Below are 13,082 nucleotides of genomic sequence, written 5' to 3' on the forward strand. Positions count from 1 at the left end.
AGTTTATTGAATAGGGAGGTGACCTCGACCTGTGCTTTAGAGGAAACAGCTTGGCAGCAGCATGGAGAATGGATTTAAGTAAGGAGAGCCTTGAAGAAAGGAGATCAATTAGAAAGCGATTACAGCACTGGTTGGGGGATGATGAGGATCTGAACTGTGAAGGGTGATGGCTTTGTGGGTAGAGAGAAGGGGTATATATAGAAGAGATACTGTAAAGAGAGAAATGACAAGACTTGTCAACATTAAATTTGTGGTGAGTTAGAGTAAGGAGCTAAAGATTTCACCCATGTGACTGGAAAGATGGTGGTACCCTTGACAATAGAAGACCCAGGACAGAGTCTTCTGGTATGGTGACAGTTAGTAGACAACCTAGATTCAAGAAAGGAGACAAGTCTGAGAAGGCATGGATTACACAGGTAGAAGAAGAGGGGAAAAAAAGAAGTATCAGAAAGACCCATATAAGGGAGAGTTTTCAGGAGGGGACAGTTATCAAATGATGCAGACAGATCAAGAAGGATGATGATAAAAATTCATTAGATTTGGCATTTAAGAGATCGTTGATATTTGTGGAAAAAGCAATTTCAGTTGAGTGATAGAGTGGGAAGCCAGATTGCAGAGGGTTTAGAAGAGCATGAGGAAAATGGAGACACAAAGTCATTTTCAAGTTTAGCTTCTCTTGAGAAGAGAAGGATAGATATGGAAATAGCAGGATCTAGTGAGAACATTTTAAGGTGGGAGAGCTAAGGAAGGAGTTAATGGATGGGGACAGAATGAAGACCAGTGCAGACAGAGGTAAGGGGATGATAATGGAAGCAATCAAGTGCATGAAACCCAAGGAAACGGAATTAAGTAGTGTGCCTCTCTGTCTCCTGGCCAGTCAGTCAATAAATATTTTTTAAAAGCCTATTGTGTGCCATGCACTGTACTAAGCACCAAGGACACAAAGAAAGGGTAAAAGATAGTCTCTACTTTCAAGGGGCTAATGGTCTAATGGATCTTCCTCTCTCTTAGTCTGTCTGATTGTCATTTTTCTCTTTCTCCATCTGATAGTGTGTTACCCCTAGAGATTTCTGAGGTTGTGTCCAGCACCCAGTTTTCTGGTGGACCCAAAAGTTCTGATATGCCTAGAAACTGACTTTGATAATTCAGAGAGATAAACCTTAGAATAAATGTTTAATATATATTCATTTACATGCCTCTATTTTATGCAATATTACCACTTGAGTTTTCTAGGGCTATTTACATACAAGCCAAGAAATCATTTTTTTCAATATGCTCATTTGAATCAGCATACTGACCACAATGGTCTCCAATTGTACATCGTGCAGCATCAGCTGTAACTTGGGTGATGGGAGAACTTCAGTGTTTCTCAGCTTTGCTTTGAGATGTTCCAATTTATTTTTAGGTGCTATTGTATTTATAATCCTCATTCTATTATTACTATTACTAAGACACAAGCTCAACTAGTTCTGTATTTTAGCCTTCAGTGAACTAGAGCCCTATCTTCCACCAATTCATGTCATCCAACATAATCCTTATATATAGCTTAGCTTATATCCTTTACCATAACCTACATTTCCCCCATTTTCATTTAAGTGCATTTCCCCTTATTTTGTCGTCCAAGGACACAATGAAAAACTGCTTAGCTTCCTCTTCATAAAATATTTTCATATACTTAGAGAAAGTAATTAAATTAGCACCCAGCCTTCTTTTGTCTAGGCAAATAATTCTAATTCCTTTAACCCAAAGGTGATCCACTTGACCTAGGATGGGAGCTATGATTCATTAGTGTCATTAAAAAAGTGCTGAAATAAATTATTTCTCAAAATTGTAATACTTAATTCCAAAACATGTTTTCCTTGATTCTTTTTTTGTTAGATTGCTCATGTAAGGTTCTCTATTATATTATTTTTTGTCTTTTAGAAGGATAGTGCCCTCTCCCTATTCGCCTCTGTCTTCTACTAACCTCTAGGACTCATCTCCGCCTTTCTCCAAAATGTTATCACCTGGTCGATACTTCTCTTTACCCTATCACAACTATCATATCTCATCTTCAATATTCACAGTAATGATTCTTGCCATCTCTTGGTCTCAGAATTCCTTGACATCTTTCAAGACAGTGACCTTCAACTCTACCTCAGGCATCTACTATCACTTTGGACTTGGTTATTACTCAGCACTATTTGAGTGCCATGATCTTCATCTCCTACATGTCTTTAGACTCAATTTCAGGCTCAACAGCCATGGACCAAGCTCCTAGAAAAAAGAGAATGTAATGACTTCAATAATTCTTCATATAACATGGTAACACTCTTGGATGTGAAAAGATAATTTTATAAAAGTAATTCACAATAAAATCTTTCTTAGCAAGAATTCGAATAAAATGCTCAATTAGCCATCTTTTATCAGTATTTAGATAGATAATGCTAGAGATTTACATAACAACAGTAACAACATCAATGAAGCAAACACCTTTCAAGGCATATAATACCCCTACCGTCAATACAATCTCATATACCTTTTTTATCTTCTCTTATAATTCAACATAGTGCTCAGAAAGATGCTCCTCAAACACTGGAACAACCTCAGTTAATAAAGGTTCAAAGAACTCGTTCACAGTCTCAGCAACGTTGTTCTAAGAACAACTTTGAATGACTAAGTCATTTTGAGTATTATAAATACCCTATAAATCATAGACAAATAAATCATCTACAAAGGATCTATGAAGAAAGATCTTCCAGAGAAAGACCTGATATATAGAAGTGTGTATACTAGTATGGTTTTACTTACATCTACATATTTGCATCTAATGGTAGTCTCTATAGGGCGGAGTGGGGAGGACAGGAGAACAAAATTAAAAGTTCACAGCAGAGAACAAAAGAAAATTTGGAAAGAGGCACAGAAAAGCAAGGTAGCTTTGCAAATGAGGTGTTGCATTTATTACATAGTTGGTTTTTTTAAAAGGAAACAATTGGAAATGGAAATTCGATTTTATTTTGAATCTTCTTTTTATGTTGTATGGTGTACATGAAACGTTCTTTTTTCCTTTCTATTTTGAAGTTCAAAAAATGAATTATTTTAAAAAAGATTTCATTATGTTCATTATACAAACTATGGCAAGAAAGGAAATAGTTTTCTAATACTCTCAGCAAACAATTGAATCATACATCAGCTCAATTGATCACAAGGTTCGATTAAACATATGCCTCCTTTCTCTTTCCTAACAACCCCTCCCCACCTTCACTCCATGGATAGATAATCAAAGCATCAGTTTAGTGACCCTAGCCCAAAATTCACAAAGAACAGCTTGTCCCCCACCTCCCAATCTGCCTAGGTACTTTCTTCCAAACTCAACAATGAAGTCAGAATGTTTAGATAAAAAATGTAGTCAGTGTTTTTGATGGTGGAGGGCATGTACCTATATCTGTGGTCACTGCAGATAACTTGGTCTGAGCTGCTGTGCAGATGACAGTTAAAAGGAAGTCAAGGAGTTAGAAATTTTTATCTCAGTATTTTGCATGATTTGCACTATGACCTAGAACTAAATTCTCTTGCCTTTAGGGGATTTTTTTTTCTCTTTATAAAAAAATGAATTATTTGTAAGCTTTTCTTCAGTGGAGAGCAAAATAGGACAATCATCTCAATCATGCTTATCCTATCTTTGAAAACAAGGTAAGCAAACAGTACGATTTAAACTCCATTTGGGGAAAGGAACATGGTTATTAGGAGAGACCTCCAAATTACATAAGAAAACAAGGTGAGAGAATCATGGTGAAAAACGATGTCCCTGGGCACCAGGTTCTTCTTTCTCCATCTTACTGTTCCCCTTCATTTTTGTTTCTCATATTTCTTTGTCTCCTTGCCCCCATGGCCATGCCTTTGATTGCTGCTAAGCCTGCACTGAGTCCAACTCCAACCAACCATCCCAGAAATAGTAATATGTGGCTAATTTGAGGGATGGTTAGTTTTTTATTGCCTCTGGCTACAAACAGCTGTTATTTTTGGTCCCAGTCAAGAGTAATCTAGATACACATTTTTATAATTGAAATGCAGCCACTGATGGATGTATAATTCAACTGATTGATAGACCTAATATATTTTCCTTTGTGGTGGATAGAGCCGAATAAAGAATCATAAAAATGTTCATTGTACTGTGTCAGGAGTTTTTCAACTTCGTCCTCCAATTCTTGCTACTTATGCTCCACTGGGTGGCATAATCCATACTGATGGATTGCCTCAGGTAGGCAGATGACACTTAACACTGGCTGTGTTATTCCTTGGGGCCTTGACAGAAGATAGAGTCTGGTTCCTGGTCTGCTTTTGATGCTATCTGAATGGTAACTGAATGAAGGGCAAAGCTGTTGCCAAGCACTTCCATAATCTTTTTCAGGATGAGCTGATGATCCTTGCTGGCTGTTGCTGACAAAGAACAGCAGAGAAGATTATCTCTGATTGCTCACACAGTGTTCTGCAAAGATTCCAGATTGATTTTTTTAAAAACCATTTTTCATAGTAGGAAAAAAAGAACACTCCTGAGCCAGATTAATTTGGACTATTCCATTCTTTTGCACAAATTGGGCAGGGGAAACCTTGAGTAGCAGATGGATTCATAATGATGGGAATAACTCTACCAGCAAAGAAGTCCCCTGTGTGTGAAGATCCCTTAGAGTTCCATGTGTGAAGGGAGAGATAAGTCCTGAAAAAGTCCAACATTCAAATCTAATTTCTCATTCAGCCCTATTCATTGGTCTCTAGGGATATCTAGGATACAGCCCTTGAATCCAATCCTATTTATTTCCAAATCCTATGATGGCTACCAGGCAGAATCCAGAGTTGAAGTTTACAGATCTCTGAGCAGTGCCTCTGGCAGTCATCTCCTTTTTCTCAAGAGGTCCTAAATTAAGTACCTTCAAGGTATGCTTAAAAGTATCAATGAAATGTGAGCTGCCTATAAAAAAATAAAGAAAATTTTGAAAGATTGATTGCTCCACTAAAGTCTTGCTAATGCTTTTTCCTGGCATGGCTATCTATGGACCTTATTTTCAAAAGCTATGCCAATGGAATTCAGCCTCTGGCAGGTTCTATAATGCTGGAAAGGCTTAAGATAAGGACCAAGTGCTAGATAATATGTCTATCTGAGAACTGGACTAAATTAATTTGGAGAAGTCCCTGACCAGCTTGTCCATGACTGATAAATTTTTTGAGCATAACATCTCTCAAAAAAACATCTGTTCAGTTTAAAGGAGTCATGATCTGTTGAAAGGGAGTGCCCACACCAAGAAGATCCACACATTTCAGTTTTGGTATAAAATCATGACAGAATGAATTCCTGCTACTTTGCTAAACCAATTTTGAGTTTCCCTTGAAGGAGAGTAGGGTGCTATAAGGAATTAAAGGCTTTCTTTGGCTGCCACCAGTGTCCCCATACCATACTCAATCTCCTTAAATTGTTCCTGTGGTCTCTCATTCTCTGTCTTGCTTGAGATCTGTCCTAAGGCAAAGGTTGTCTATTTCCTGGTTTCATCACCACAATTCTAGAACAACCCTATATGGGTACCTGGCTAGGTTGTCCCCCATTCTAAAAAATTCTTCTTTAATATAATTCTCATTCTAATTCTATAGATTAATTCAGTTAGTCACCATCTCCAAGAGCCATAAGCTCATAAGATCATAGAGTTAGAGATAGCAGGTATCTTACAGACCCCTGTGTCCAATTGCTTCATTTTGCATCTGTGCAAACTTAGATTCAAAGACCTACCAAGGGTCACAGAGCTCACATGTATCTAAGGCATGTTCAGACCTTCAGTGATCCAACCAGTAAACCGTGGTGTCACAAAGTCACCAACCTGACATACAGAGAGCGTCACAGTAATAGTAATAATGATAGCTAACATTTATTTAGTACTTAAAGGTTTGCAAAATGCTTAGGTGTGTTATATGATGGAATTTGATAGAACAATCCCGTGAAATAGGTGCTAAAATCCCCATTTTATAGATAAGGAACCTGAGAATGAGCAAGGTTAAATGACCTGCCCTGAGTCCCACAACTAGTAAATGTCTGAGGCAAGAATGGGGTGAAATGTACTCCAGAAGGAGGATATAGAAAGGCCTATTGCTATTCAATGAACGGGCATTGCCTCACCCTAAGTGAGTACCTGCAAAGACCTTGGCCTAAAGGGTCTCCCAGGACATCCCAGGCCATCTCCAGTCATCCTGATGAATATCTGGTCACTGGATCCAGATGACTCTCAAGGAGGAGTGAGGATGGTGACCTGCACAGCCCTCTCTCACTCAAAACAAAGTCAAGAGCAAGTTATGTCATCATTTCTCTGATGGCATGGTCTTCTTCGGCAATGAAGCACAAACACAATAGAAAGGCCTGTTAAAGAAGGTGAGATTGAACTGAATCTTAAAGGAAGCCATTTGTCTGCTATAGTCCATCTCAAATAATTTCTCTCTGGTCACTCTCTGTTGCTATGGGAATCTCCCTAAGGCGGAATTGTTAAAGGTCCTCTGTGGCATAAAAATTATTACAATTGTTTTGACAGGCAACAGACTCAGATAAGTGGTTTTAACCAAAGGGGAAGTTACCAACTTTACAGAACGTGAATTGAACATTTGTTCTCTGTTTAGATAAGCTCACTGACCTGTGTCAGCATAAATAAAGAACTTGGTTTGTTGTGAAAGACCAGAGGCAAAGGTTGTGCACAGCCTCTACCCTGGCCACAGCCAAGATATTTTTTTTGACAGCACTGTAATTCATTCACTTTGGCATCCCTGACAAAGAGAGATGCAAAGGATAAAACGGGGACTGATGATAGTCAGCAAATGCCTACTGGGAAGGGAAAAATGGTTACAAAACCTTCATCAAAGACTAAGACAGGTTTGGGAGGACAGACTGCTTAACGTTTTGGTGGTTGTTCAAAAGCAACAAATGTTCAATTAGGTTCATCTGGTTGTCTTAAAGGGAAACACACACACATATATGTACATGTGTGTATGTGTGTGTATATTGGAAAGCTGGGGTCTGAACTGTAATTTTATTGATATGAGCAATTAAAAGTTGGGTAACTCCCTCCATTGGTGCACATCAGCAACTCATCTTAACAGTCTTAGAAGTTCTGCCAAGTCTCAGAATCCATGTCTTTCTGATTCTAAGATTCCCCTATATATCATTGTGCCTCTTAAAGGATTAGCATGAGGAAAAACAAAAAGCCCATGTAAAAAAGTATTTGTAAATTTTTAATAGCTAGCACTAAAGGTAAGTAGGTGACACAGCAGAATGAGTGCTGGACCTATAGTCAGGAAAACCTGAGGTGAAACCCAGCCTTAGATAATTACTAACTGGGTGATATTATTTTAAAAGTCATCGGCATACTAGGAGATATCCAAAGGATGGCAATCGCAGAATTGTAGAACCTGAGAGGTTTTGCTGTCTTCCTTATTCCAGTCACTCTGAGCAGCTCTTCAAGCCCCTTTTCCCAGTTTAGTTTCAAACTCCGTTTTTGCTGTTTTCAGCTTTCCACTTTCATTCACTCTTGGCTCCTTGCTCTTACCTCCATCTCCACCAAATTATAATGAGCTTCCTTTTCCTAGAAGGATTAAACTCAGGAATCAATCCATCCATGATGCCTACTCTGATCCATGTACTTGAATATAATCTCTCTCTCCTTAAATTTCTCCTTTGCCCTTATCATGATTTTTTTGTATCGTATTTATATGTGTCTAACACCCCACCTTCCATTATGTTATAAAATCCTGGAGATGGGGAGGGAGATTAAATTGTTTTGGTGACTTTTTTCATTTCAGTAAGCCTATAACCTTGCATTTATTAGGCTTGTATTAAATATTTGCTGATTAATCTAGTCTAGAGCTAAGACCACAAGCTAGAAACTGTAGAGATACAGATTTCAGCCCAATCATAAGAAACAGTTTTTTTAACTAAAACTGTCGAACAATGGAATGGATTCATGAAATAGCAAGTTGGATGGGAATGCAACAGAGTTGGCAATGAGGCTGCCAATGACAAGGAGGATAAGTAATGGGACCAGAGAAGCATGAAGCAAGAAGTAATAAAGGAAGACCAAACAGATTTACACTAGATTTCAAGGACATATTGACCCAAGAGTGCTGTGGGAGAGAGAAAGAAGACACTGGAATCATTGGCTCAGTAGATACATGAAGGGAAAGATCAAAAGGAACTCTGGGAAAATCACTATGATCAGTAAAATTTATTATATTATACACATACTATTATGAACACCCATAGTAATGAATAAAAGCTTGTGATCGTTAGGGTATAGCTAATTAGAACTTAAAAGAAAAGCACAGATGACCTCTAAGGTTCCTTCTAGCTCTAAATCATATGATTCTATGTCATATATCTATATTCAAGCACATGGTATAATTACACCATGAAAAAGATGGTTACAAAGTTTGAGGGGTGTCCAAACCTCATTCAGGGTTCACTTCCCTTCCACAAAATACACTGAGCAAAGGCAAACTGTAAGAATTTCCTCTTTGGGAAGCATAGGGAGAGAAAGAAAGGGAGTCAGAGAGAAACAGAAAGATTTGGCTGAAGTGGTGAGCGTCCCATTGAGTGTAAATAGCAAGAATTTATAGTGGACCCAGTTAGCAGAGTTTGGGAACTTCTAACAATTTCCTTAGCATCTGGGGAGGAGGAACTGACAAAGGAAATGGTGGAGTAGGGTGGGGTGGAACAAGATTTGGGATTAACGGAGCAAGAGCAACTAAATGACGAGTGGGTAAAAAGTTTGACAAAAATTCATGTTGGCTTAATTACTTCCTTTAGGGACATTTATGTCTGGGAGTCTCAGGTTTTACTGTCATAATTCTGAGATAATCTTCTGGAAGATAACTTCCCCTGGGAAATGCTTAGAAAAAGAGAAAACACAAAGAATATGACTTAATACTGTGGGATTCGTGGACCAATTAGCCTGAAAGGCATTGTGAAAATCTCTGTTCTTAGAGGAGGTCATAATTATTAATTCTAGGGGCTAATTTGCCTAATCCTGAAGGAATTATGTACCTATTAGAAGTTGGTGCCCCTCAGGGACCTCACCAAAGTTTTTGTATTTTAGCATTCAAGAGATTCTGTTGGGGACCGTATTCTACATTCTCAGAATGAAGTAGGAAGGTTTAAGCAGAAGATCAAATATCCTGTAGAAGGACACAGGTTGGAGGTTGTTTTAGGTGTGTTTCAACTTTAGGATTTCATTATATTTATCTCCTTGTCAGAACGCTTCATCATCCCAGCACTACCACCTACTTGAGTAAGTCATTTTTTACCCCTTTCAGCCTCATTTTCCTTATTTGTAAAATGAGTGACTCAGTCTATGGTCCTATAGTTCATGACAATGGAACCATCATACTTCTATGCCAACACTTCATTGAACTGCTCTGCGATAAGATGGAAATGACATTAAAGAAGATGAGATAAGGAGGAGAATTGGATCTTATCAAATGAGCAAAGAAAAAATTCATAATGGGTACTTAAGACTATCTGGGAACCATTTTCAAAATATCTCATGAAAGAAGATTTTTAATGAATAGAAAAGGTCACAGATGGTATTAATATTAAAAAGGCAAACGAAAAATCCATTAGCAACTACCAACACATTGCTTACTTTCTCATCTCTAATAAAATCTTTAATAGAATGGTCTACATATGCATTAAGGGTGTCAGTGAAAATATGATGTATAAAAAGGCAGAATTTTGCAGACAAATACTCAGTAAACTACATATTCACAAACACACAGTAGAATCCAAGCCTCTCTCATGTCAATTGCTTGCTGATTACAAAAACAAAAACACCTTATAATGTAAAACAGCCTCAAAGAATCTGTGCCAACAAAGCATTTATATAATTAGATCTTACAAGTTCCTTTGACAGATGCAGCTCAAAGCTAACTTTGTTTTATGATTCTTCAACTATCAATAACAAAGAAGGAAAAACAGAGAGCAATATACTTACCAAGAGTGTCATAAAGGATGCCCTAAATAGATCAGAAATGAAAGGAGTTTCTATTGGTGAGGTTCTGCAGAACTTCCTGTTTTCATACCATGTCGTTCAGTCATTTTCAGCTGTAACCAACTCTTTGTGACTTCGTCTGAGGTTTTCTTGGCAAAGGTATTGGAATAGTTTCTCATTTCCTTCTCCATCTCATTTTAACAAATGATTAAACTGAGGCAAGCATGGTTAAGTGACTTGCCCAAGATCACACAACTAGTAAGTTCTGAGGCCAGATTTGAATTCAGAAAGATGAGTCTTCCTGACTCCAGGCCCAGCATTCTATCCACTATACGACCTAGATGCCCCTTTTCATTCCATGGGGAATCCTCATCCGTAGCTACTCAAGAGATTGGCCTAACCAACCATATGAGGAATCTGACTGATTGCCTAGATTTTAACATGGGACCATAGGTTTTTGAGCCAAAGGGTACCTGAACTCCAGATGTGCAATGAGCCAAGTCCTAAATTGAATAGGAGAGGGAGAGTGGGCTTGATTACACATGGACAATTGTGTGGGCCTCTTAATGATCCAAAGTTTCACACTAACATGAGAAGTTTTCTTTTCATCATCAAAATCTTTCTAGTAAATCTACATGACTACAAGTCTTATAACAGCATGATGTCCAAACTATCAAAATCACAATTTTAAATAATGCTCAACAGAGAACTGCAAGGATAGCATAAGTAAGGTAAATGACAAACAATGACTTACCAGGATGAAGTGATACAAAAGACATCATCAAGGAGGTGCATGTAGAGGAAAAGAAAAGTGAGCCAATCACACAACAAGATTAAGGGGTAAAAGATATCCCAATTGTTGCAAAGATATTCATGAAATATTCAGATATGTGAAGATAACCCTCTAGTGTACTGGACACATTCACTTTGGAAGATTCACAGAAAGGCATGGTCAAAAATCATTCAGGATGTAAGGGTATGGATGAATTGGAATCAGCACTATTGGAAGCAAAGGCCATATTGATGATGTCATGGGTAATTCCAAAACACTGAAATGTCTAGGAATAGGAGTGTTACATTCTCCTCTTCTCTATTAGTGATCTGTTTCCAAATTTAATTATCTTTATTATCAGGAAGTATTGTGTTTTGCAAACACAAAATTTAAAATCCTCCACAATTTAAACCCTAGCTTAAGCCTATTTCGTTTAGTCCTGTGGAAGTACTAAGCATGTGGTCACCACCAGTAAGTAGGTCGTGCTTTTAACTATTGAATGCTCCTGTTTTTATTGAATGCTTAGGCATTCCAGAAGCATCATCAAGGCTTATGATGGTCAGTCACCATATTTCCCTTTCTCTTATTTTATCTAGATCTTTCCTTAGAGAAGACAGGCTTCTCATTTCCACTGAGTTGTGTATCATTAGAAGAAATAGTATCATAAGAAAAAGTACCTGTTCTCATTGTCCCTGGTGCTCTTGAGTGTCCTAAATACTTTCTAGTTTCCAATGTCCTGGAAAGATCATTGGATTTGGACTCAAAGACCAAAGCTCAAGTTCTCATTCTACTTACTATCTTGTGCAAATCAGTTCACTTCTCTTAGTCTTAATACCTCAGAGAAAATACAAAATGGATTATATATTTGGAGTTTGAAGGAATCTTACAGGACATTTAGCTAAACTCTTTTCATTTTATAGATGAAGAACCTGAGATGCAGAAAGTTCATTAACTTGCCAAGCATCACAAAGGCAATAAGTGGCAGAACCAAGATTTGAACCCAGTTTCTCTAGTTAAATTGATATTCTTAAAGTGATGCTACATGGCTATGAATCATGAAACAGCATGATCTCCAAAAAATTGAAATGTGAAGTCAGAAGAGAGAGGTTCAATCCCACCTCTGTCACTTGCTATATGTTTGACCTTGGACGATTCACTTAACCCATCAGTTCATTCACCAACAAAAAAAAGGTGTTGGATTAGGTGGACTAGGTGACTCTAAGGTGATTTCACACCGTAAATCTATGATCTTCAACCCTACCACTCCAAATTCAATACTCATTCCATTGCATCTTACAGGGTTCTTAAGTGAGGATAAAATTACATAAGTACACATAATGCTTAGCAACTATTAAGCACTATACAAATGTCACCTATCATAAATATCAAGGAAGTTATAAGAAAATGTGTTAGATTTTTTAAAAGAGATTCTTCCACAGTATGATAACTTTCTCCACCTCAGCAACAGAGCCAAGAAAACCACAATGGTAGCAATTTTCCTGATGAAGCAAATTGAGCAGACTCATATCCTCATACAAAACTAAACAGAATGAGAAGAGAAAGGAAGGAAGGAAGGAAGGAAGGAAGGAAGGAAGGAAGGAAGGAAGGAAGGAAGGAAGGAAGGAAGGAAGGAAGGAAGGAAGGAAGGAAGGAAGGAGAAAGAAAAAATAAAGACAAAAAAGAGAGGAAAGAGGGAAGGAGAGAGGAAAGGAGAAGAAAAGAGAATCACTGGAGCATCTCTGCACAGATAGGCATAAAGGCTGGAAGGTAGCCATCTTGAATTTATACAAATGTATCTGCTCTGCCCCTTAAGGCCAATGTCTTCTGTAGCAAAAACAACATCTGTATCATACCACACTGCCTCAGCAAGGAAAACTCACACAACTGTGACTTAGAAAAACAAATGTTCAAGCCCAAAGTTAAAAACTTTTAGTGCTAAGTGAAATGTTATTGCATTAATAAAAACCATTTCTGTAAAATGATTATCCACCAGCATTTTTGGAGCATTTACCGATTGTATATAATGAACCACAACCTTGCTTAAAAGTTTCTTATAATGAAATTTGGAAATTACTGTAGAAAGCATAGAAATCGAAAGCTCATTCTGCAGGATGCCAAATATCTGGATAATTTTTTTTAAAAGTCCATCAGTTATCTGGATATTACAATTATCTCAGAATTTGGAATCATATAGAGCAAATATGAGTATTTGATTGAATTCTTCAGCTGTCATCCAGACATTTATACTAATATGAACAACAATGAATGTTCTCAAGCCCAGTTATCCTGGTGTCCAATATGCCTCTGAAAGGCTAGAA

At 37.7% G+C, this 13,082-nt stretch overlaps 1 protein-coding gene across 1 annotated transcript in view; it reads right to left on the minus strand.

Annotated features, from left to right (window-relative positions):
- Positions 1–4,000: 4,000 nt before the first annotated feature.
- SLC30A8 (solute carrier family 30 member 8) overlaps positions 4,001–13,082 on the minus strand; it is a 126,398-nt gene continuing 117,316 nt past the window's right edge. The window contains 3 exon segments of the mRNA XM_072606569.1: positions 4,001–4,448; positions 5,699–5,754; positions 6,671–6,832. Coding sequence (XP_072462670.1) covers positions 4,271–4,448; positions 5,699–5,754; positions 6,671–6,832 — 396 coding nt within the window. The 3' untranslated portion in view covers positions 4,001–4,270.

This window comes from Notamacropus eugenii, chromosome 4 (genome assembly GCF_028372415.1).
Source record: "Notamacropus eugenii isolate mMacEug1 chromosome 4, mMacEug1.pri_v2, whole genome shotgun sequence".
Lineage (NCBI taxonomy): Eukaryota > Metazoa > Chordata > Mammalia > Diprotodontia > Macropodidae > Notamacropus > Notamacropus eugenii.